This window comes from Sorex araneus, chromosome 3 (assembly GCF_027595985.1).
Source record: "Sorex araneus isolate mSorAra2 chromosome 3, mSorAra2.pri, whole genome shotgun sequence".
NCBI classification, from domain to species: domain Eukaryota; kingdom Metazoa; phylum Chordata; class Mammalia; order Eulipotyphla; family Soricidae; genus Sorex; species Sorex araneus.
This window is the reverse complement of record NC_073304.1, coordinates 182467524-182492041: the sequence shown is the minus strand read 5'-3', so window position 1 is coordinate 182492041 and position 24518 is coordinate 182467524. Positions and strand designations below refer to the sequence as shown.

General features: G+C 54.2%; 1 protein-coding gene across 1 annotated transcript; it reads right to left on the bottom strand.

The window, feature by feature from the left end:
- Positions 1-854: 854 nt before the first annotated feature.
- On the bottom strand, positions 855-23190 carry PIWIL4 (piwi like RNA-mediated gene silencing 4). Its single transcript, XM_055132199.1, has 21 exons — positions 23098-23190; positions 22620-22720; positions 22012-22133; positions 20962-21072; positions 20365-20579; positions 19588-19709; positions 19179-19259; positions 18055-18252; positions 17431-17542; positions 16410-16533; positions 15227-15344; positions 13896-14007; positions 13242-13426; positions 8651-8723; positions 6955-7155; positions 6195-6298; positions 4158-4228; positions 3039-3192; positions 1736-1861; positions 1499-1646; positions 855-971 (listed from the first exon to the last, which is right to left on the bottom strand). The coding sequence occupies exons 1-21, from the start codon at positions 23188-23190 to the stop codon at positions 855-857; spliced, it is 2688 nt and encodes an 895-aa protein (XP_054988174.1).
- Positions 23191-24518: the final 1328 nt, after the last annotated feature.

Below are 24518 nucleotides of genomic sequence, written 5' to 3'. Positions count from 1 at the left end.
GAGATCTTGCCAGTTCCTTGGGGCCTCCCTGCAGCAGCTCCCTGACGGGGTGGAGGAGGGCACAGTCACTCATGGTCCTGGCGTGCCCCCTGCTGGGCCCAGACAGGAAGGGTTGTAGGGAGAAGTGCCTCTCCTTCCTTGGGGTAAGTGCAGTGGTTTTGCTCGTATCAGAGCCACTTCCCATTGTGGTGATGGTGACAGATCGTGCCCACCTCCTCTGGGCTGTGGCCCCACGTGGGGCCTGTGACCGAGTGCAAGGGTACCAAGAGGGAGAACTGGAAACAGTGAAAGATTTCTGCGTGTGAAACGACTCTAAAATTTATTCAAAGCTGAAATGTGCATGACTCTGAGGGTTTTCTGGCAGTGCCAGCCTGGGCTGCATTTCTCAGATGAAAAGGGGTTGAAAGCGGGGAGGGGGTAAGCAACGCTGAGCAAGGCGAGCCTGTGGCGAGCACTGAGCTAGGGCAGCTGAGGCGCAAAGAACTGCAAACACACAGGTGGGCTCAGACTTTTATTTTCCACCATCAAAACCACTCTCAAGATGCTTCTAACATAATCTTCAAAAACTGCCAACTTTTGGGTGGGAATTAGGCCTGACATCACTTAGTAGTCATTAAGGAGCTCGCAAACTTTCTCAGAGGACCTTTAGCTACGTGGAGTTGCCTACCAGCATGATTTACCTTCAGAGGGCAGTTCTTTTCCCGGGGGTTTCCTCTTTAAAACCAGACACTATGTTTACATTGCACCCATTCCCATGTAAGCCGGGCTGGTTGTCTAAGACGCAGAAGCTAAGACTAAGCTCAGAGCCCCCTCACACACAGAGATTCCCTGTCCCTTGCCGGCAGCTGTGGAGGTCACAGGTAGAAAAGGGAATTGGCCAGTTCCAAGCTGGGCTCCTTATGGATGCTCTGTGCCACCAGGAAGGTCAGCTTGTGTGCGTATTGGCAGGGCGCCGGCATCCGGACCAGCCCCTGAGGAGGAAAGGCCGTCAGAGGGAGCTGCTCTTCCCGACGATCTCCCCATTCCCCATCTACCATAGTACTGTTTGTGGACGAACTATGACCAAACGCACAAAAGCCAGCCCCACTGAACCCTCGGGCATGGCGAGTGAGCTGGGTCGGTCCTGCTCCAAGACAGGCTGAGGGCTAATCTTGGTTTCCATAGCAGGGAGTTCCTGGGAACAGAGTCTGGCATGGGATGCAGCTGGGTCCCAAAAGGGAGCTTCCCTGTGCTTCCCCAGACCCAGAGTCTGTGTGACCGTCCTTATCCTCACAGCAATGCAGGAACACCAACATTCCCAATTTCCTCATCAGACTGTCCATGTGGTTCAGACCTCTGAGACCTCATGCAGGATTGCTACTTTGCATCTCAGATAATGTCCCTGGCACTATGCACTGGATCCTTCACCCCTCCGCTGAGCCAGGCCTAAGGATGTGAGGGAACCAGGGGCATCTCAGGGAGGGGTGTTGAGCACAAGCCCCGCTCAGCGGCCACTCACCGGCCAGTTGTAGTACAGGTGGCACAGTTTGAACGTAAGCCTCTGCATGTGGTCTGGCTTCAAGCCGTTGTCGTCGTAGATGACGTTGTAGTAGGTGGGGCTGACAGTCCCCCGGTGGGCCGCTTGGCTGACCAAATAAAAGTCGTACCTGAGGAGAAATGGCAGCGAGGGCTTTGGCAATGGCAGCCAGGGGCCACGCCCAAATCACCCACTGGTAGGTTCTGGTTTGTTACTCGCCAGTTTGGACGTGTTGCCTCTGAATCCACAACGGTGCCGATTGGCGGGTTCTGAACAGTGCGACTCATCTCGGCAAAGAAGCGCGTGGCACTCTTGGTTCTCACCACTACCACTGAGAGCCTGGGGCTGGGGCAGCAGAGACACGTCAGGCGGAGGGAACCCAGGAGGGGTGTGTGTATGTGTGCATGTGTGCATGTGTCTGTGTCTATGTGTGTCTGTGTGTGTGTCTGTGTTTGTGTATGTGTCTGTGTGTGCATCTCTGTGTGTCTGTGTCTGTGTCTGTGTGTGCATCTCTGTGTGTCTGTGTCTGTGTCTGTGTGTGCATCTGTATGCGTGTGTCTGTGTCTGTATGTGTCTGTGCATGTGTCTGTGTCTATGGAAAGGACAAACCAGTGTTGTGTGTCTGTGTGTGTCTGTCTGTGTATGTCCATGTGCATCTATGTCTGTGTCTGTGAGTCTGTGTGTATGCATCTGTGTGTATCAGTGTGTGTGTTGTGTATGTCTGTGTGTGTGTCCGTATCTGTGTCTGTGTGTCCGTGTGTACATCTGTGTCTGTGTATGTCCATGTGTGTCTGAGTCTGTGTGAGTCTGTGTGTGTCTATGTGTGTGCATCTGTGTGTGTGCACTGTGTGTGTGCACATGCTTGTGTGGTAAGATGAAGTCAGAGCTGGGGAGATGGTGCAGGAGTTAAGGTGTCTCCTTGCTGCCCTGCCTATGGTCCCCTGTGCACCACCAGATGTAGCCAAATAAAATAGTCAATAAATTCATTAGAGAAACACTCTAGAATAAACAACAATGCCCCCCATGTCTCTGCCACCAGAGTCACTCACACTGGGACTGACCTCAGTTGCCCCACACCCTCGCCCTGCCCATCCCCAGGCTGGAGTCAGGTGAAAGCGTGACTGCAGGTGCCCTGTATGCCCTCTCCGCCGGGCACCTGGGCCTGGCTGCAGCTGTACTGCCTGCTGGCAAAGCTGCTTCGAAGGCCCCTTCTCACAGGAGCCTTTCAACCCTCCGAAGCCGCTGGCTGTAGAGTTCCACCATCTCCCTCTTGCCAGTTCTGACACTGTCCTTGCCCTTGCTCTGGGGGGCAAGTGTGGACCCCAGGCCCCACATGGCCTTCTCTGCCATGGCTGCTCCACTGAAGCTGCTGCCTGGAGTGACAGAAACTCCAGCTGTGGGTCCCTGTCTGCCTCTGGGTGTCCCCCCAAGCCATCCCAGCTAGCCCTGATAAACTCCATGACCACAGCCAAGGCCGACCTGGGCAGCAGAGCTGAGGGATCGCTGGAACATGCAGACATACCTGACCTGTGAGCCCGACGTGGTCACACTGCTCAGCAGCTGGGGGACCTCGTAGTCAATCAGGGTCTGTAGCTGACCGTCCCCCACCCCACTGCGATACACGATGATCCGTGCTGGCAAGCTGTGGTTGGCCTCGTGCCACTTGTTGAGCGCACCTGTGTGATTTGGCATAAGAACACAGTGAACATCTCACGGCCATCAACAGAAGGAGAGTCCCACTAGTTGCCATGTTTACATTGATGTGCTGCTCCAGATGTTGGCAGATAAAGACCCCAATCTGGGCTGTCTTCACAGCCACGTGGAAGTGGTAACTTTAGGGGAACACGCCTGCGTCTCTGCTAAGTGACTAGATGCCTTACGCTGAATATGTCCAAACTTACCACTTCCCTTTATTAAGAGTTTAAAATTCTGCTTGTAAGGTCAGAGAGTAGTAAAGGCACTTGCCTCCCATGTGGTTCAATCCCCGGCACCATGTATGGTCCCCTGAGCCCACCAGGAGTGATTCCTGCACACAGAGCCAGGGGTAAACCCTGAGCACAGCTGAGCATGGGTTAGAATCCCAGAACAATACAATTCAGCCAATAAAGGAAAACTTACTTCATATAAGGGAAATATAAATCCCCCAAACAAACAAAAAATCCCAAGGTTTTTTTTTTTTTTTTTTTTTTTTTACTCATCAGCTCACATCTCGATGCCTTGTCCCCTCTGCTGGCATCTCCCTGTCCCCTCTGCTGGTATTTCCCTGTCCCCTCCTCTACTCCTTTCCTGTCCCTCTTCTGTCCCCATCTCCCTGCCTTCTCCCCTCTGCTGGCACCACTGCCCTGGTGCCAATGGCCCTGAGCTTACTGCAGTCTCAGCACTGCTCAGTCAGAAACCTGCTTCCTCTCTGCCAGGTTTCTGTCTGCAAAGCACGTGCCAGAGCCATCAGCCAGCCCTCCCCTGACTCTCTGCTTCTCACAGACCACCTGTGAGTGTTCTGCAGCCTGCTGCCAGCTGCAGCTGGGCCCACGTGGAACAGCCCCAGGGAGCACCAGGACATTTGGCATGTTTGCTCCCCCCCACGTGAACACTTAGACTCTGTGTCTGAGGAACTGCATGGACGGCCCCGCCCCCGCAATACCACTCATGAATGTTTTCAGGCAGTCTGCAACCGCAGTCGTGGTCCTCTGAAGGATGCAGCGGGAAAACCACCTGCAGAGGGCAGAGAATGGAGCGAGCCCCTCTTCAGCCAGCATCCCTGGGGCTGCGTTCAGAACGACATTCCGAGTGGAAACGACTCTTCAGATCTGTATATATGACATGACTACACTATGTAGAAGGCTCCCCTAACCAGACTTACTGATGAGAGAAACTCGTCCGTCATCCTGAGAGTCTGTGCTAAGAATTTCACCTCTAGGCCCTGTCCTACTGAGCGCCCACCAGCTGCTGGGGCTCTGGGCACAGTCATGGGCTCCAGACCTGGGTCGTGGGGACTCACACACCGGTAAGCAGGACAGCCTCGCTGAGCTGTTGTAAACACGAGGTCTCCGGGAGGAGCGTGGCCCCATTCTACGCGCACTGAGGCCAATGAGCAGGGGCTTCCGTGTCTGTGACTAAGGGATCTGGTGAGCAACAACCTGAACTCTAAACGCCATGAGCTTATTGGCATATCAGAAGCGAGTTTCCTTGCTGACACCCTTTGCTGATACTTGGGGGAATGGAGACCCTGAGTCAGGTTGAGATCCATATCAACCCGTTGGAACCCTCGGAACCAAGGAGCTACAGTGATACCATTCAGAACGCTGCTTGGAGCAGTTGCCCTTCATCTAGACCTACTGGCAGGGCCGGCAGCCACGCGCTCCCTCTGCTCGTCCCTGAACTCAGACCTGGCTTCACGTCCATGGAGTAAGTCAAAGAGCTTAAGTCTAGGAAGAAACAGGCTGTGAAGTGCCTCAGAATAACAGTTTAGTGACAAATACCTAAACAGAGGCTTGAAAGATGGCACAACAGGTGGGGTGTTTGCCTTGCACGCGGCCGACCCAGGTTGGATTCCCGACATCCCATATAGTCCCTGAGCACCATCAGGAGTAACTCCCAAGTGCAGAACCAGGAGTAATAACTCCTGAGCACTGCTGGGCATGTGCCCCCCTAAACAAACAAAAAAACCCAAAATACCTAAAAAATTTGGGTTTATTTATTCATTTGGGTTTGGGGTCACAGCTGGTCTTTTGCCCACGAGTCACCCCTGGCTCTGCATTTAGGAAGTACTCTTGGCAGTGCTTGGGGGGCCATGAGGGATGTCGGGGATCCAACCCAGGTCAGCCACACACAAGGTACCGGCTGTAGTGTCTCTCCAGACCCTACCCAAAGAACTCCCAGGCCTGCTTTAGACTCTAAGTCCAACACTGCCTGCGTCCGGAGTCTGCATATGTGCATGACTGAGCAGCTACGTCAGCTAATACTGCTCCCGGCTCTCATGTGCAGGTCCCAGACGGGCTGAATGAAAGAGGTGCCCTGGCACCCCCACTTCTCAGAGGACACACTGATACATAGTGAGGCTCAAGAAACAGAATGATCTGGGGGCCAGCAAATGAAGGTGGCTGGACCCGAGTCCACTGTTTGACAGGACAGCGTCCATGGGAGACCCCTTGGACGGTGCCCTCGTGAGACAGCCAAGTCTGAGGCAGAGTCTGCCCTGATAGTTTGGCCTAAGATCTGTATGAAAACAGCTTCATTTTAATTTTTGCTTTGGACACCCAGCAGTGCTCAGTGATTACTCTGGTCTCAGTGCTCAGGGATCACTCCTGTAGTGTTCAGGGGACCAGGTATGGTGCTAGGAATGGATTGGGGTTGGCCAGGTGCAAGGTTCTTCAGCCCCTGAAAACAGCTTTTTTTTACATGAACCTATGTGTCTCCAAGCATGTCTGTCACCTCTTCAAACTATGATAGCCGTCCCAGCAGTGCCCGTGGGGCCATTCAGAGAGGGTCACTCCTGGCCCCCACGCAGAGCCTGTGTGCCGAGTCTCCCTGGCCCCAGCACGTTCTTACGTGTGAACAGATTTTATGAACACAAGTGTTCATATTGTTAAACTGAAAGAACACAAACTTTCTAGCTATCTATAGTCTTTTGTTGAGCCACAGAGGGTGATTACATGTGTTGGGGTAGTTATAAAGGTACCTGGTGATTCCAGGGTTCATGCTGGCTACAAATCCAACCACCATCATCCCGGTGCTGAACGTGTCTTTACAGAGAGCAATGCCGACCACCATCAGTGACTTTAACTGTAAAATTCAATTTTCACAGTTTAAATGGCAGGAGGTGTTATTTCCCCACACTCCCTCAGATTTAATATGAATGTTTTCTTCACGACTGTCCTTATTATTAAATTGCTGATTTTAAACTCTGAGATATGACGATAAGGCAGCCCAGACCTCAGGATGGAGAGGACCCAGGCTAGTCAGCCCTCATGGCTCAGGGCTGACACTCAGGAGCCTAGTCAAGCATGTCCAGAAGGGGCCCTGAGGGTGACCCACGTCCTGGCATGGGAGGCAAGGGCCCCGGCCGCCCCCTTCTTTCTCACCCCCTTGCCCCACTGTGGCCTCAGCTCAGGAGTGAAAGTGGGCTCTCAGCATGCCCGGGGCTCAAGCGGCCCCTCGGCTCTCTCTGGGGAGACCCTGTGTCCAGGGAGCATAGGCAGAGGCCTGGCCAGGGTTTCCCAGAATGGACACTCTTTCTGGAAAGGTTCTGTCATCCACTGAACCCAGCGAGGCTCCTGAGAACAGCAGCAGAGCCATAACTCACTTCCTGGCTGAGAAGAGCTCGTATGCGTGGGGACCCAGGGTCGGGAGACACATAAACCTGGCAACAGTCCTGGGCTCCCGTGAGCACCCAGATCTCAGCTTGCCCCCTGCAGACAGGAATGCATGTGGGAACTCACAGGGATCTCCACGGCCCACAGCTCTCCTCCTAGCTTGCAGGTCAGCTGCAAGGCCACCTTCGTGGCCACGCTCATCAGCATGCCGGGCCTGTGCAGGGTCCGTGTGCGCAAACACTGGCTGGGCACTGGGCAGTCGGAGCTCAGGTATTTCTTAATGGAGTCATAGCAGCTCTTGTGGTTGGATGGCAGGACACACATCACCTGCAGGACAATGGGGAGAAGCAAATACTAATAGGCTCTCTGACACGAACTTGGACCCTGAGCCCGTGGGACACTCTCCAGGACAGCATGGGAAATAATATGCATGCCTTAACTCTGAAGCTCCCTACAGTGTGCCTCTCACCCTGCCACATACCCTACACAGACACACTGCACATACACACACCCCAGCACACTGCACATACACACATCCCACACACTCATACTGTACATACACATACCTCACACCACTCATAGTGCATAATACACACTCCATACACTCGTACTATACCATACACCCCCCCACACAATGCACATACATACACCCCACACACACTCAGACTGCACATACACCCCCACACACACTCACACTGCACTATACACACCCCACACCACACTCATACTGCACCCCTCCACACCCACACATTCATACTGCACCATGCAGACACTACACATCCACATTCACCCCCATGCTCACACCGCATCACACACTGGAGCAGTGAGATAATTCTGGGCCTCCCGGAAGGTGGCGCAATGCAGCAGAAAATGGCATTCCTGAAACTAACCGAGCCTGAGGGCAAGAACTAGGAGGCAGGAAGCCAGCAAGGAGCCTAAAGTGACTCAGAAAGATGTAGGTCCCCAGGAAATCTAGACACTGAGGGCACTGGGTGCCCCCTTTACAGGGCGAGGGAGGGGTCAACTTGTCTTAAATTTTAATTTTTTTTTCCTTTTTGGGTCACACCCGGCGATGCACAGGGGTTACTCCTGGCTCTGCACTCAGGAATTACCCCTGACGGTGCTCAGGGGACCATATATATGGAATGCTGGGAATTGAACTCGGGTCGGCTGCATGCAAGGCAAACGCCTTACCCGCTGTGCTAGAGCTCCAGCCCCTTGTCTTAAATTTTATTTTATTTTATCTTTCTTGTCTTAAATTTTAAAGAAAATAATGCAAATAACTAGGAAAACAGGCAGGCTCCTATAGGCTAAGGATAATATCAAGTATTTAAAAATTAATATTAAGGCAGAATGTCCTGACCCCATGCCAGGCTGTCTTCACTTGGGCTGTCTTCACTCAAAGGGGGGTGGTTTTAGTTTCCTTCCCCACCCAAAGCAGCACCCCGGCAGCCGAAAACCTCCAGAACCCAACTGCTGCCATGCTCAAGGCCACTCTCCACATGCTCGGGCAAGCCTCACCCAAGTGGGAACTGGCAGAAAAACCCAGGTATGTGGGACCTGTGACTGAGACTTCCAAGCCTGCTCGGATTGGGACTGGGCCTCTCCCCCAGCATGCCTTGACTCTTAAGCTCCCTACAGTGTCCCTCTCACCCTGCACATACACACAATAAAATGCTATTAAAGTACTAAGGTTATTACTTTCTTGGGTGCTCAGGGGAATGCACACAATTTGCAAACATATAGAAGATTACGTCCTGGTTCCTTTCTAGACTGTTATAAATGAAGAAAAATTAAAATTATACATCAAAACACTACTTACCAACTGAATATGGGGGTCAGAATGTTTCTGGATAGCTCTTAGGAATGCAGCTGGATTTTCTTGTATTTTTATGCTACATAAAAAGATGGATTTTGAAGACATTTAATTCCTTTTGTAGCATCACATATTCATATAAAGTTAAAAATAATAAAAATGGAGTCAGATTAATAATACAGTGCTTGCCTTTCAATGGGCCAACCTGAGTTCAATTCCCAGTACCATATATGGTCCGTGAGTCCCACCAGAAATGATCCCTGAGTGCAGAGTCAGGCATCCAGCCTGAGCACTACTGGGTGTAGCCCAAAACCCAAAAATAATAAAAAATGAACCTTTATAACAATCATTGAATAAAAGTATTAGAGAAAAGGAAAAACATTTTGAATCTAAAATTGTTTCTTCATTATAAGATATGACAGAAACATTTAATAATGTAACAAAATATTAATGATTAATTTATACTTTGTTTGCAAAGTAGTTTTAATGTAGTAGGCAGTTAGATAGGGAGAAGCCCTCGGCAATGAGACTCAGGTCAACAAAACTTCTGGGAAGAAAACTGTAAGACTGACCCACCTTGTGGATACAAATAAGACCTTAAGCAGCAGACCCTGAGGAGATTGGACTCCTCCCCAGGAAGAAAAATTCCTCAAATACCCTAACTGTAGTGATCCAGCCCAAAGACAGTCATCACCACTCCCAACCCCCCTAGTAACTTCCTTAGCAACAGACTTTGACCTTCGTAGAAATCCCCTGTGGGGGCAGGTTGGAGAAACCCTTATAGGCCACCTTGAACAAAGGAAGGGAACGCTATGCTGCCCCGAGCCATTGTGCTGCTTGCACCCAAGTGGACGACCACATGTGGTGCCCAAGCACAGGTGTCGCCTGCATCTCTTCTCTTGAGATGTGAACTTTCATTGCTTTCGTGTTTAATGCTGGTATGTGTCTAGGGGCTCTCTCCGCCCTTGGAGAAGCCTGTGTTCTCTCTTGAATGCCCCACCCTCCCCCACTCTTTCCCACCCTCCATCAGTCAAAAATCCTCCAAATGAAATCTATTTACTTCACTGCTTGTCTACTCCTGAAATTCCTTTCTTCGAGGTGAGACAAGAACGCAATAACACTGTGTCCCAGATGGCAGAGGCAGATGGGGGGAAAGTGACCAACTTTCTCCTCCCCGTTTCACATGAGCCACCCGTGGGGCCCACCGACATCAGTTTGGTGAAAAGCAGCAATTCCTTCACTGCATAGAATCCTTGATAATAATTCTGCTATTCTCAATGGGGCTGAAAGCCGGTCCCTCTAACCTCAAGGATGCGAACAGGCCCACAACAACCGGAGTAGGGCTTTCCTCAGGCAGAACTGCCGGGAACTTTAAGTGTTTTTAACTCAGAGGTACGGCTCATCTGTTGCTCCAGATGGGTCTCCCCTTCAGGGGTCCTAGAATATTTCACTGTATCCATCTGCAAGAACTGATCAGGACTCTGTTCTGAGCTCACTGCACCAGGGCCAGAGGCTACATGAGAGGTGAGAGGGATCCAGGCCCTGATTTTCCTAAATAGGATCAGACTCTGAACTGTCCACACGCCCCGTGGGCGCCCCCAGCCAGGGCCGCCTGTTTGCTGGTGTGTGGACCTGGGCAGCAGGAAGCCCAGGGTGATTTCTCTGGCCACCTCCATGGACTCACACTGCCCCTCCTGCCCTTCCTGGCCATCTGGTAAGTGCCTCCGGGAAGCCAGCAGGTAAACGCTGCATCAGGGAGGGGGTGGGACAGCACAGTTTCCAGGCAAAGAAGCCGGAGTACAGTTCCGTGCAAGAGCCGAGAGCCGGGTCAGCGGACTCTGGCCTCTCATTAGCCTGTGGGAGTGGCTGCGGCTCAGAACAGGGAAACTAAGGAGGTCAGCACTGGGCGCAGGCTGGCCCTGGTTCTACAGAGATGCTGGGTAATCACTCCCTTCTGCCAGCAAAGGCTCGGCACCTCCCCAGAGCAGAGAGACGCAGCCTTGGCTGTACTTTGCCAAGTTATCAAACTATAGAGAAAGTAGGCTCGACTTTACAGCTTTATTAAAACAAAACTGTATTGGATTTTGAGTGCACAGATGCTGCATTAAACTGAACAGGGCTGGAAAGATAGTACAGTGGGGAAGGCGCTTGCTTTGCCTCTAGCCCTCTAGTTTGCTTATTTATTTATTTATTTATTATTGAATCACCACGTGAAAAGTTACAAAGCATTCAGGCTTAAGTATCAGTTATACAATGATTGAACACCCATCCCTTCACCAGTGCACATATTCCACCACCAAGAACCCCAGTATATCTCCCCTCCCACCCCCTCCCTCCGCCTGTACAGCTGATAATTTTCACTTTACTTTCTCTTTACTTTGATTACATTCAATATTTCCACAAAAAACTCACTATTATTGTTTGGAGTCTCCCCCCAAAAAATCAGACCTGCTGAAAAGGAAGCATTTGATAATTGGTTTTCCATTGTTGAGAATAAAGAGATATGAGGTTTTGGACTTCTGTATTTTAGTATCTTAGTAACTAAGTCCAGGGAAATTTCTGCCAGAAATTGCATCATTGCAAGCTCGTACCTCTCTTTAGTGGTCCTTATAAGATGGCAGTCGCCACGCCTTCCAACCCCCCCACCCCGGAAAGAAAAAGCGGAGAAAGAAAAGCCTTTCCCCTCCTGGGGCAGCATGGGGCCGTCGCTTAGTTCACAGTCTAGAGACATTTATGCAAGAAGCTGCTGGTACCAAAAGTAGTTTAGCTAGCCTCCAGGATCATCGTCATCCAGCAATGTGCGGCCACTCGGGTCACATCCAGCCCTCTATGTTTAGATCGCACATCTTCCATACGTCCCCAGGTCACCGCCAGGAGAATTCCTGAGTGCAGAGCCAGGAGTAACCCAGAGCACTGCTGGGCGTGGCCCGAATCACCCCCCAAAATGGGGGAGCAAACTGAAATTTCCTTCTTTTTCTTTGTCATCCATGTAGATGGCACAGTACCAGGTACATAAGTGAAGGAACTTATTTTATTAAAAACAAACAAACAGGGGGCCCGGAGCGATAGCACAGTGGGTAGGGCGTTTGCCCAGGCCGACCAGGGTTTGATCCCCATCCCGGCATCCCATATGGTCCCCCAAGCACTGCCAGGAGCAATTCCTGAGTGCAAAGCCAGGAGTAACCCCTGAGCATCGCTGGGTGTGACCCAAAAAGAAAAACAAACAAACAAACAAACAAAACCCTAATCTTAGTAGAATAACAGAAGCAGAAAAGCTAGTTCAGATCTACTACATTAAAGTACGAATTTAGTAAACCCTAAAGTGCAAGTTTTATTTCATATTACTCTTGCTGTTCCGGTGGTATTCCCAATTAGGACTCCCCAACAGCGCTCAGGAGACTCAGGACCCCCTTAGTGTCCCTTAGGCAGCTAGGTCAGAAGATAAGGGCTTGCTTCAGCCCTGCAGTGATGCCCTAGAGATCCACGGTCAGTCAGGCTGCCGAGCAGTGCTCAGGGACCAAACCCAGGTCAGACACATACTAGGCATTTGTGCAACCACTGAACTAGCTTCAGCCCACTGGCTACTAAAGTTTATAAATAACCTATTAAAACCACAACACCCAAAAGGAAAGATAGATATCAAATTGGAATGCCCTGACACAGAGGCGGGGTGGGGTGGGGGGAATGGGACTGGGCGGGTGGGAGGGATACTGGGTTCATTGGTGGTGGAGAACGGACACTGGTGGAGGGATGGGCTCTTAAACATTGCATGAGGGAAAAACAAGCACGAAAATGTGTGAATCTGTAACCGTACCCTCACTGTGGCTCACTAATTAAAAAATAAATTAATTAATAAAATAAAATAAAATAAAAACAGCATTCTGGGCTAGAGCCATATAGTACAGCAGGGAGAGCATTTGCCTTGCACACAGAAACCTGGGTTTTATCCCTGGTATCCCATATGGTCTCCCGAGCACCATCAGGAATAATCCCTGAGTACAGAGCCAGGAGTAACCCCTGAGCATCATTGGGTGTGACCCAAAATGCCAAAAACAAACCAACAAATAAAAATAACATTTTCTCCTAAAAAAATAACCTATTAAGAGAATTAAAGAAAAAGGTTGAGGTGGCAATATACAACCCTAAAAAGGACTTATTCTCTAAGTAGAAAGATTTTAAGTAATGAGATGCATTGCCAAGAACAACTATGAAAACAGAGTTTTGCTAAGAACAGCAAGATAACTGAATAGAAGTTTTATCACTGAAAAATCTCTCATAACTATTTTCTAGGCAGTTTAAGAAAACTTGACTCGGGGCTGGAGCGATAGCACAGCAGGTAGGGCGTTTGCCTTGCACGCAGCTGGCCCGGGTTCTAATCCCAGCATCCCATATGGTCCCCTGAGCACCGCCAGGAGTAATTCCTGAGTGCAGAGCCAGGAGTAGACCCTGTGCATCACCAGGTGTGACCCCTCCCCCCCCAAAAAAAAAACTTGACTCAAAGAAAGTCTTGAGCGACAGCAGTCACTGTATCCTATATCTTCCTACTAAACCCGAATAATCCTGGAAGAAAAGAGGGTGCTTTTCAGCAGAGACTCACAATTTGGGGTGTTGGATGTTAAAGCCCATGGAACTTCCAGCTCTTCTCAAGCAGCCAAGGAAACTCTCAGTCACACACTCAGCTCTGTCGCTGTATAGAATCAACCAGTTATTCAAAGACTTTGTGCTTAAAAGTTTGCACATCTGCATGTCCTTGGACCAGTCGGCAGCAGACACAGGCTGACACTAGGACAAGAATGATGGACATTGAAGAGAAGATCCAGCGAGCATGAAACCAAGGCAAGAGGAGCTGTGCCATCATAGCAACAGTCAGAGACCCTGTGACATGGCCCCAACCTAGCCACAGGGCTGTGCCATCACAGCAACAGTCAAAGACCTGTGATGTGGCCCCAACCCAGCCATGAGGCCGTGCTGTCATAGCAACAGCCAGAGACCTGTGATGTGGCCCCAACCCAGCCACGGGGGCTGTGCCGTCATAGTAACAGCCAGAGACCTGTGATGTGACCCTGCTCCACACACAGGGCCCTCAGCCATCGCAAGCACAGCCATGCCAGAGAGAGAGAAGGACATCAGGACCACATCCGAAGAATAGCAGTGCATGGCCAGGAAAGATGACCAGTCATCCCACCCCCGATCCATAACCCACTCCTGCTCACCAGGGAAGTGCTGAAGTGGGAGCAGCCATGGCACTTACTATGCGGTCCTGCAGGATCATCTTCTCTGTGGGCACCACCCGGCCCGTCACGGACAGCTGGCATCCGAGGTGCAGCCCCCACGTCTCCAGCTCAAAGCGAGTATCCTTGTTTCTGTGGAGAGAGGGGCCCTGGAGCACAGAGAAGGCAGTGCCCCTTCCTGGGCTTCGAGGGGCTGACTTCCTCTCAGGTCACATGGTCTTCCCTGCTCAGGGGGCCTTGTGCCCACCCACCCACCCACCCACGTGCCGTGCAGTCGGCGGGTTCTGCTACATGGCCTGTGCTCAGCTCCTACCAGGGGCTACTGAAAGACATACCTTGGTTTCCTTAACAGCAGAGTTCCAGGGCCTTAGAACTAACCCTGTGGGGGCTGGGCTCAGTGCACACAGATGCCTGCACCGCAAGAGGGAGGCCACCTCTCTGCCCGAGGGCCCCGGCACTGTCCTCCCAGTGGAGTGGTGGTCACCACTGCCCACCCCTGCTCTGTAGCACTTCAGGGCTGGGTTGGGCTGAGCCTCCACTGCAGCTCATGCTGCCTCTCACTGGCCCATCACCGACATCCTCCCAGGCTGCACCTCTTGGGGGCATTGGCGGGGGGGGGGCGGGTATAGCACAAAAATGGTCCCTGACCTCAACTCCGAAGGGCGGCTGGCATGAGCTGCTAAGTACGCAGAAAACCCACGATCCTGCTCTTCTTACAATATGCTAAAATCCACTCTTTTCTCCCCAGGGGACTGAACCTGGGTCAGCCATGGACCAGGCAAACACCCTGCCCTCTGTCCTATCTATCGCTCTAGCCCCAAAAGTAAGATTAAAGGAGATTGCTGAGTGAATACCATGGCTCACCCCAACATACTATAAGGATGAATGTTTTTGGCCAGAGCACTGGCCCCATTTCCAGTGTTGAGCAGTGGCTGAGGCTGCTCTAGGGGACAGTGATTCTCAGGGGAGAAGGGAGACCCTCGTTTCCCTGTGGGGCTGCAGCAGACTGAGGGCAGGGTGTGCACGGGCCACCAGACTGGCTGCAGTCCCCGAGGGGACACACACAGAGCGGGCTGTGGGCTCCGAGTGGGTCTGAGTGTTCCCCACCCAGATTATGGGCCCCCAGTGGAGTGGTTGACTTGCTCGCTTTTAATGACAAGCCTCTTCTTCATCCAAACTTCTGTCGGGACAGACCACCAGTGACACCATCTCCACCCCTCTGCAGGCCTCCTGGTGGCTCTCTGGCCTGGACCCTACGATCCACATGCACCCAGCTTGATGTTGGCAAGAACGCGCTGTGTTCATAGGAGCACTGTTTCTAGGAAAACCTGGCCCGGAGGCACTGCACTACCTCTGGATGTCATCAGCCAGCTGGGCCAGGCGCTGCTGCCTCCCCACGGGGCCCAGACGCGTCTCCTCAGCGACAGCCTTCATCAGAGGGAAGTCGGAGCCGGCCCGGCTGCTCAGCCCTGGGGAACAGCACGAAGACAGTGAAGACCAAGCACAGGCAAGCCAGCCATGCGACTTCCGGTTTCTTGTTCTGGAGCACTACAGGGCAGGGCTGCATGGATCCCTAGTTTTCTAGGCCAGGCTCTCTGGCATGCAAGGCCCCGCTCTAGCACCTGAGCACATGCCTCGTCCCGCATGGTCTTCTGAAGGTGCCACGCTAAAATCACAAGGTCGTGTAGACTGCAAACATTGCCCTGGGTAGCCCCTTTCTGCACGTGGTACACGTAACTGGGAATGTGGGTATCTCTTTCCCTGGCTGTACTGATGTGGCACTGTGCGTGTGCATGTACACCTGCCACCTCTGCCAGGGCAGACAGCCAGAGCCGTGCAGGCAGAAAGCCACCAGAGTGAGCACTGTCCTGGGGAGTCTATCTTTCTTCATTTCTCTGACCACAAATCCACCTGCCTCACCATCCTCTATTTGAGCAATACTGAGTGTCCAGGGTTGAGACTTTCCGCCCCCACTTCTGCCCTCTGAAACAAATGGACATCATGGACAGTCCCGAGACAATCAATGCTCGGTTCCCCAGCACATGACAGGACCCCTGAGAGCCTGCAAACAAGAAACTAGGATTGTGGAGGGACCAGGCAGGATCCCTGTGAGGGCTATGAAAGTGGCTCAGTAGAGCAGGCTGGCCCACATGGGTGAGGCCCTGGGCCTCCAGAAGTACACACACACACCACACACCACACACACACATACACACACACACACACACACACACATGTTCTTCTCCAACAATTCACCTTCAGAAAGTCAAAGTCATCTCATTTCTAGTGTAAGGGAGTGGGGAGAGGCGATGGTCACTCGGCTCTAGGAGGGCAGCTGGAAGACTATTTCATGTCAAAGTAACGATAGGACAGCTGAGACAAAGGGAAGAGCCAACTGGACTGTCCCAGCACTGTCCCAATGCCTCCACTTTCTCTGCCCCAAATCGACTGCTCCCAGGACAAAACTCGACCCTGGCCCAGACTACGGAAGTACACTACTGGCCACTGGGCCTGATCGAAGATAGCACCTTTACCTGTGAGGAAGCACAGCTCGGGGAGCAGGTGGACCAGCCGCACCTCAGCGCTGCCACTCCCCTGGCCTCTCAGCAGACTGACCAGCATGGGCTGACCCAGGTCAGACACAGTAATGTCATACTGCTGCAGAAGGCAAGAGGACGGAGAAGTCAGGAGGGGATAGCAGGGAGAGGCTTGGCACCAGCACCGATGCAGCCCTTACTGACAGGGAAGCATCTCTGCTCAACAAAACATGCTTCTTTCATGTCCTCTAGTCTCGGGTTTCTGCCACCTTCCTGGCCCTAGACCTCATACTAAGGGGATTATACGGTTTTCTTCTCTCTGAGAATGCAGCTATATCTGGCATTTCAGCCATTTCCATTTTCTCTTGTGGGTTTCCCCCCAGAGTCAGGGGACCCAAAGCTGCTCCCTGCCCAAGTGAATGACCTTGGCGAGTCCTGCACTGGCAGGTCCCAGCAGTGGATGGAGAGAAACAATTGAAGGTGAGTCAAGAGAATGCAGTCCGGGAACCTGCATCCTAAAAGGCAGGTGTGGCACAGCTGGGGGGAAGGGGGTGGGGCGGGAGGGGGGCCACACCTACCCTGCACCAGGGAGTCACTTTCATTCACATATCATTCCGTGATATATTTGCTCAGCACTAGAAAGTATTTTTCCTGATAGTTTGAAGCTGGGACCTACAGGTGTGTGCAAATTTTTCAAAGTCCAAGGTTTTGCCACCTTGGGATAGTGCCCAGAAGTGGATTCTCTGGGTCACACAAAAGCTCAGTTCTTAGGGGATTTGGGGGGTTTGGTTCTTGGGCTCCCTGACCACCTAGGCAGAAGGGCAGAGGGAGGAGAGGGAAGCAGGAGAGGAGGGTGTGGGTTTGCTCAGGCAAAACAGAGGTCTGGAAAGGGTGGAGCAGCAAAGGCATGTTCTGGGCAGTGATCTGGGGGAGGGGCGTGGAGGAGCTCAGAACAGTGCTCAGATGGGACGGGGCTGGCTGGGCCCTGCAGGCCTGCTGACCAGCAGGACGCCCCTACCTGCTTGTAGTACTCCACATAGCTGAGCCGAGTGCCATCCCGCTTCTGGAAGGTATGCGTGGGCTTCACGGACCAGTCAATGTCGTCCACGCGGTAGGTCCTGTTATTGTACCTAGGGAGTGAGACGCCAGTGTCCTTCCCAACCCAGGAGTATTTCTCCACACCTCTTGTGCATACGATGAGCCTCCAGTGTTTCAGAATCACGGGGGACAGTGACTCCACTTGAGGAGCACTCGCTGAGTGAGTCCTGCCTATCTGCCAGGCGGTGTAGGGGGGGGTCTTCGGGTGCTCCCATGAGCACGCAGCAACCAGAAGCTCAAAGCCGAGGCCTGGGTCCCCAGAATCACCCAGGTGAGCACACCAGGGCCAACCAGCAGGAGTCAGGCTCCGTCACTGGCCAGTGGCCACTGCAGACCTTCTGTTTCCTCAGTCCGAGAAGCCTACCGCAGCCACTACACGCAGACGGCACCGGTCTCCCAGTGGTCCCGAAGCCTCAGGGCATGTGAGGACTGCTTGGGCAGGAGGTAGGGGCGGCCACCCTCAGGACTCTGTTGGCCTCTCCGGTCCCGCTTCTGCTGTCACCCCAGACAGCACATCCCGGAGGCAGTGATCCTCAGGCCTCACCTGGTCAGCACGACCAGTCCGATCAGCTGCTCTTCACAGGCCTGGGTGAAGCAGGGCTCGGCCTGCCGGTGGCAGAGCTCAGCCATGAGTTCCAGGACAGTCTCATTCCGGAGAACCTTGTAACTCACATCCGCATGAAGCAGGAGCCTGTTTTCAAACTGTGAAACAGAAATGGCAAATCCCGGCCAAAGGGACAATCTGAAAAAAGAAAAAGGTTTGTTCTTTTTTAAAATTTATTATACTGGAAAGAAACCACAAACCTTGGTCTTGGTGTCCCAGAGCCTCTCCTGGCTTGGGACTTGCTCAGGTGACCATGCGACAGTGCAGGGTCAAGCCCGGACTCCCGTACTGAAGCTGCCCTTGGCCCGAGCACTCCTGAAGGGCAACTGTGCTCCCAGATCCTTGACTTCCAGCTGGTGTTCTTGGGCTGGATTCTGGAGCTCATCGAGTGCTTCAGTTCATCTGTCCCCACAGCACAGCAATGAGGCAATCCTCCTTAGGGCCACGCTGGGCACTGGCCAGTCAGCGCATCCTTGGCCTCTCCTCTCCCCTCTGGATGCCAGGACAGAACCCCGCGGTGACAATCAAAATGCCTACAGACACCTTCCCCGGGGCAAGATGCCGGGAAGAGCTCAGGGAGGAGGGCATCGAGGGGCTTGTCCCCACGTGGACACAGAGTTGAGATGAGAACAGGACAGATGACTGTGAGGACAGGACAGACACTCTCGGGTCGGCCCACTTCCTGTCAGCATAACAGTGGCTGAAGCTGCTTCCACTCTTCCCGCCCCACTTGAGAAGCCCTTTCCAAGTTCCTGCTGGCATCCCGGGAGCAAGCCAGCACAGACTGGGCAGCAGCCACAGCTCCACGTCCCCTACCATGAGGCATGAGGGTAGTCAGACCGAGGGCCAGAGTGGAACATGTTGCACAAGGTCTAGGTGGGATTCCCAGCACCCCGGGGTCCCTGATCCCAGACAGACCCCCAGACCCAAACCCGGTACACAGCCACCCTTGGCTGTTAGAGGACTCCGTCCCCACTGCTCCCTGCAGTGGTCGAGAGTACTGTGAGATATGTGGCTGTCCACAGGAGTGACTTCTGAGAAACAGGAAGCAGAAATAGACCTACTTGTGCTGGGGGATTTCCACGGGCTGGGAAGGGTTATAGAAGTTCCGTCCAATCTGGTACAGGGACAACTTCTTTAAAATCCTGAAAATGAATGTTTAGAGTGTCTGGTAAACATAGGTCAACAACCACGTCTCTAATTCTGAGCCCAGGCCTGGAGCCTGGTCACTCAGGCTTGTCCATGTGGGAGGGCACAGAGGGCAGAGTGCTGAGCTGGCTTGGGCAGCAGTACCCACCATCCCACTACACCCTGAATCTTCCCTCACCCAGACAGCCCAAAATGACAAGGGTCCAGGGTCAGAGTCTGGACAGCAGTGGGCAGTGACCCGCTGGGGCTCTCCTTACAAGGCCACAGAGGCTGCCCTGGCCCGGGAGTCCGCGGGCAGGCGTTGGCGCCAGCTCAGGCCCTTACTTGCGGAAGATGAGGTTGAACACCTGCATGCACACGGGGGAGCTGGCCGGCAGCTGCCTCGTCAGGGTCAGGGTCATCTGCACAGTCTCACCCCGCTGGGTCACACTGGACAGCTCCATGACCTGGAGGGAGAGGGATGCACTCTCACGCTTTGCCATGTGTGGGGCACAGCCGTGTGTGTCCTCACCAGCTCAGCTCAACCCCTGGCACGCTGCATGGAGAAATGGCAGTTGTGAGCAGAGATGCCAGAAAGTGCCAGCACACGGCGTAGGACGCAGGAGCCAGAGAACGAAGTTCAAGCTCACAGGCCCAGCCGTCGTGGTGCTTCAGAGCATCTTGGCCATTTGGGGAAAGTATCAAAAGGAAAAGTCAGGCCACGGTCTTTAACCATGAAGAGCTGAAAATCAGATTGTATTCCAACCCCTACAATGCTAGGCCCTTGGCTTTGCTGTTTTGTTTGGTTTTGGAGCCATGCCCAGCAGTACTCATTGGTCACTGCTGGTAATGCTCAAGGGACTGTATGTGCCAGAAGCAAAACCTGATTCAGCCGTGTGCAAGGCAAATGCCCTCCCCACTATACCATCCCTCCTGCTGCCCAGCCCTCAGCATATTCATTCAGAAACTAGTGATCGATGGGGCCTTAGTCGGGCCTTATCTCTCTGCTCTTGTCAGGAGCACAGGAGAGAAGAAAGAGGGAAGCTGGCAGCCAGACATGCACGTGAGCCTAAGCACGCATGGGGCACATGGGAAGAGGGTTCTCTGCCGGCCACACTGTACCTTCTCTTCTAGCTCTTGTGAGAGAAAAAGGATGACCCCATCAAACACTTTGGCTCTGCTGGAGAGTTGGCTGTGACCGCAGAGCAGAGCTGTTCTCAGTCTTCGGGATTCAACATCAGGGTGGAAGGTCACGTGGTACTGGAAGAGCTGCCAGTCCTGTGGCAGTTCTAGGCTAAAGAGGTTGGCGACCAACTTCACTGGCATCCCACTGCAGCCTGGGGAAGGAAGAGCACTGGTATGCCCCCAAGTCACACTCTAGTCATCTCCGTGATGCCGCTTAAGTCAGTTAAGGGGTCGCTGCTGTTTAAGAAAGAGAGTTTGGTTCTGGGACACAAAAGAAACTTGAAGAGGGGCTGGAGTGATAGTACAGCGTTCTGATTAAACAATAGTTGTTCTGATTAAACAACATCAGAAAGTGTGCAAAGGCCTGGAGAGCTAGCACAGGAATTAAGGGCGCTGCAGTGCATAGCCCTGGCTCCAATCCCTGATACCACATACAGTCCCTGGGTGCAGAGCCAGAAGACGCCAACCAGGTGCGCTGCTGGGTATGACCCAGAAAGGAAAGGAAAGACAGAAAGAGAGTGGGTGGGGCCATACCTGCTTTGCTATCCCTCACGTGGGCCAGTCTCTCTCGGGTATGGACAGCCAGGTCCAGGGAGTCTCGTCTGAGTTTCCCACCTCCAGCACTCTTCTCCAGCCCCTCTCCAGCTACATGTGAAGAGAAGCCTGTGTGGGCACATGCCTCCTCAAAGTCCACACCTCCACGGTTCTACCTATCGGCTCTCGAGAACCCAACACACTGCTGAAGATGACCAGGACAGCACAGGAGTCTCCCCGACAGTGAGAAACCTGCTGGAACGCGCACCTCTCATTAGAAACACAGGCCCAGAAGTTGCCCGCCTCCTCTCAGGGGAGTTGACTGGCAGACGAGCTCTACCCACGGGAAAGCTCTGTCTCCCGGGGCTCGTTGGCCCTTCAGCAAGTCAGACACAAGCTTGAGACTACACTGTCCAGCCTTGGAAGACAGGGCTTGAAGCTTTTTAGGCGATGAATGGCCCTGGGCCGGATGCGGGTGGTTCCCAGAAAGGCCGCCAGCAGCTTGCTGTGGAGGAGCCTCTCCCCACCAGCCTCAAGAAACTGTGGGACGTGAGACCAAAGAAGGGTTGGTTCCAAGACAACAACCTGTGTCCAGCAGGAGGCCGAGGGCGCAGCCATGCAGCAGGCCTCAGCCATGGGTGCTGAGAGAGCGAGTGCAGCATCGACCGACATGGAGAGAAGAGAGAGCACCCTCTCGGCCTACTGGGACCCGGGCGCAGTCACCCTGGATGGTCCCTGGCTCCATACCAGCTCACACCCTCCTCCATGACCCAAGGCTCCCGGGAAAATCCCAGTGAGTCAGATTTGAAGCCTGGACTGTCCCCACTAGATGTTCCTCCTCTCACTGGTCCTGGTTGTGAAGTCATGAGGGGAGTCAGAAAGTCTCTGCCACAGACTGGCAGGACCAGGTGGGCGGGCACCTGGGCCCTGGAATAAGTTTAGTTTCCATTTGGCAAGATGAAGGCAGACGTGGACGTGAGTGGTGGAGCAGCTGCCCAGCGTGAGCTAGGAATGCCCCTATGGACACCAACCATGGCTCCTGCCGCCCACTGGGGATGACCTCCAGAGAGGAGCCGTGGCAGGTGAGGAGGGGGAAGCACCTGGGCACCTTGTCCTGCAGTCTGGGCGCCAGAGCGTCGGGCCTGGGCTGGCACCCTAGGCCAGCGCTGGGTCTGCAGGCAGAGGAGCAGCCGGTGAATGGTGGCAGCCCAGGCTGGAGTGGAAGAAGGAAGAGCGGCTCCAGGAAGCGGGGTGGCCATGACCACTCCCTGGCCATGGAGGACACCAGTGTGTAGTTATATGCTTCTCAGGGCTGGAGTGAGGACGGGGTGAAGGGACTTGATTTGCACATGGCTGCCCCATCAGGGCGCCCCCAGCAGCCAAGAGGGGCACCTGAACAGGGTCAGGAATAGGCCCTGAGCACTGCTGGGCATGATCTAACACCCCCCACCCCCAATCCCAACGCTGCTTTTCCCAGCCCAGCAGCCCCACAACTGGAGACCCCCATCTCTGCTGCCTGACCCCAGCCCAAACCTGCACAAAGCACAGCAAGGCATACACCTGCAGGCTCAGGCCTGTGTCTGAGAGAAGTACAACCAGCTCAGACCCTTCAAGAAATGGACCGCGGGCCGATGGATGTCTCACTCACCTCTCAGTACCGGCCCAGGGCCTCCCTGGGGGTCTGTGGCTGGGGCCCCTTCAGACTCCTGCTCATGAAGGCTGGTGGGAGGATGCTAAGGGGGAAAGCAGTAGCAGCTAGCTGGGAGGGAGCACAGAAGGGCCCGCAGGCCCAAGGTGAGTGCTGGGCTGTGCAGGGGGGGAGGGGGGAGGACAAGGCAGTGACTGTCCCCAGAGTGAAGGCAAAGGGGGGGCCGGGTAGGAGGGAAGGAGCCATCCCAAGAGGACCCCAGCACAGACACATAAACCCCTCAGCTCTTCCTGTGTCCAGCCAGCAGCGTCTTTGCCTTCCCAAGGAAGGGTCAGGGACTCCTGTGCCAAGGGCCGGGTCTGTCCAGCGCCCTGAGGTGCCCGCGGCCAGGCGCACTGGAGGGACAGAGAGCAGCACAGGGAGGTGGGGTCGGGTGGGAGAGAGGAAACCCAGGGGAGGGAAGTGAGCCCCGCCCCCGGGAATCTCACCGGCAGCGGCGCATCGGCCCCAAGTGGCCCCACCTCTCCCAGGCTTGGGCTTCGGCGCTGGCCCCGGGCGCGCGTGCGGGCTCGGCCGCTCATGCCGTCCATGCCGCTCCTCGGTCCACGGGGCTCAGCCCTGCTAGGGGGTCTTTGGCTGGCGGCTGGACACGTGGGGGTAAAGAGGAGCGCGAGGGCGGGTGCGCTCTGGGATGGGAGTGATGGGGCGTGTGGGGGCGGTTGCGCTCTGGGATGGGAGTGATGGGGCGTGAAGGGGCGGGGCGGAGAGTGGGGGTGGGAGAGATGGGGAGTGTGGGTGGGGGCGGAGAGCACAGGTGAAAGAGATGGGGAGAGCGTGGGTGGAGGAGCAGTGGGGGTGGGAGAGGGGGAGTGGGGGAAGAGAACTCGGGTAGAGAGATGGGGAGAGTGTGGGGAGAATGTGGGAAGGTAGTGAGGGGGTCGGGCGGGCGGGTCGGCAATGCCTGAGGTAGCCTGTGTCCCTGGTCCCCTTCGCCCTCCTGTGGGTGCACAGGCGCCTTTGCACCCGGCTGTGCTGGCCTGTGCTGTTTCCCTCCGTGACTTGGAGCCTGTGTCTGTTTTAGGTTTGGGGCCACTCTTGCCCCCGGGTACCATCCAGCCTTGACCTGGCCCCCAAATCCTGAGCCCACACTCCCGGCCTGGGGATACTCGGTGAGAAACGTCCTCTCTGCTCCCAGTCCATCTTCTGTTGGCTGCTGACTCCCCGCCCTCTGTTCTCCCGCCTGTAAATGCTCAGGCAGACATTCTCAGGGCTCTTCCTTCCATGGTTTGTGTTCTGGGACCTCGGCTGGTCTCCGCTGCCCTCACTGCACAAGGACACTTGGGGACCTTTCCTAAGGTCACCGATTGCCGTGAACAGCTCATACCTGAGTGCTGTGGACTCCCAGAGGGGTGTTTCTTAGTCACCATTGCTGCAGCCTCCACCTGCCCCCATATTCATAAGTTCGTTCCAGCTGCACTGGGGTCCTTGGCACCGACAATCCCTCCCAAGGTGTCATGCCGTGGGCAGGAATCACAGACCCAGTGGTACGGAGCATGCACGGAGCATTCTGGGAAGATGCAGTCTCTGAAATGTATGATTTGATCCCTGCATGCAGCCCCCAGCCAGCACGGTGGCTTGGCTTGGAACCAACAGCCTTCCTGTCCTTCCAGCAGGGAGAGCGCAGAAAACTAGCTGCCGGCTCAGCGGGAGCACCCCCCCCCCATCCCCGCAGACAGAAATGCCCCCTACGCCCGGTCCCAGCCTCTCAGACCCTCTCTTCCAGCTCTCTCCACCTTGTTCTGCCAGTGCCTGCTCCCATGTTCTGCATCCGTGGGGACCATGGCCCTGCTGTGACCTCCTTCAAGAGCACTGGCTCATCCCCGTCTGCACCCACCCTGCATGCTCCAGG

Bases quoted from the DNA above. Each gene is read 5' to 3' on its own strand.
- PIWIL4 (XM_055132199.1), bottom strand. From the start codon at position 23,190: ATGAGCGGCCGAGCCCGCACGCGCGCCCGGGGCCAGCGCCGAAGCCCA. The intron at 16,534-17,430 runs GTAGGGGCGTCC...TGCCTTCTGCAG, and splicing joins ATGTGGAGTACTACAAGCAG to CAGTATGACATTACTGTGTC. The intron at 4,229-6,194 runs GTACCTTTATAA...TGCCCTCTGCAG, and splicing joins ATGAACCCTGGAATCACCAG to GTGGTTTTCCCGCTGCATCC.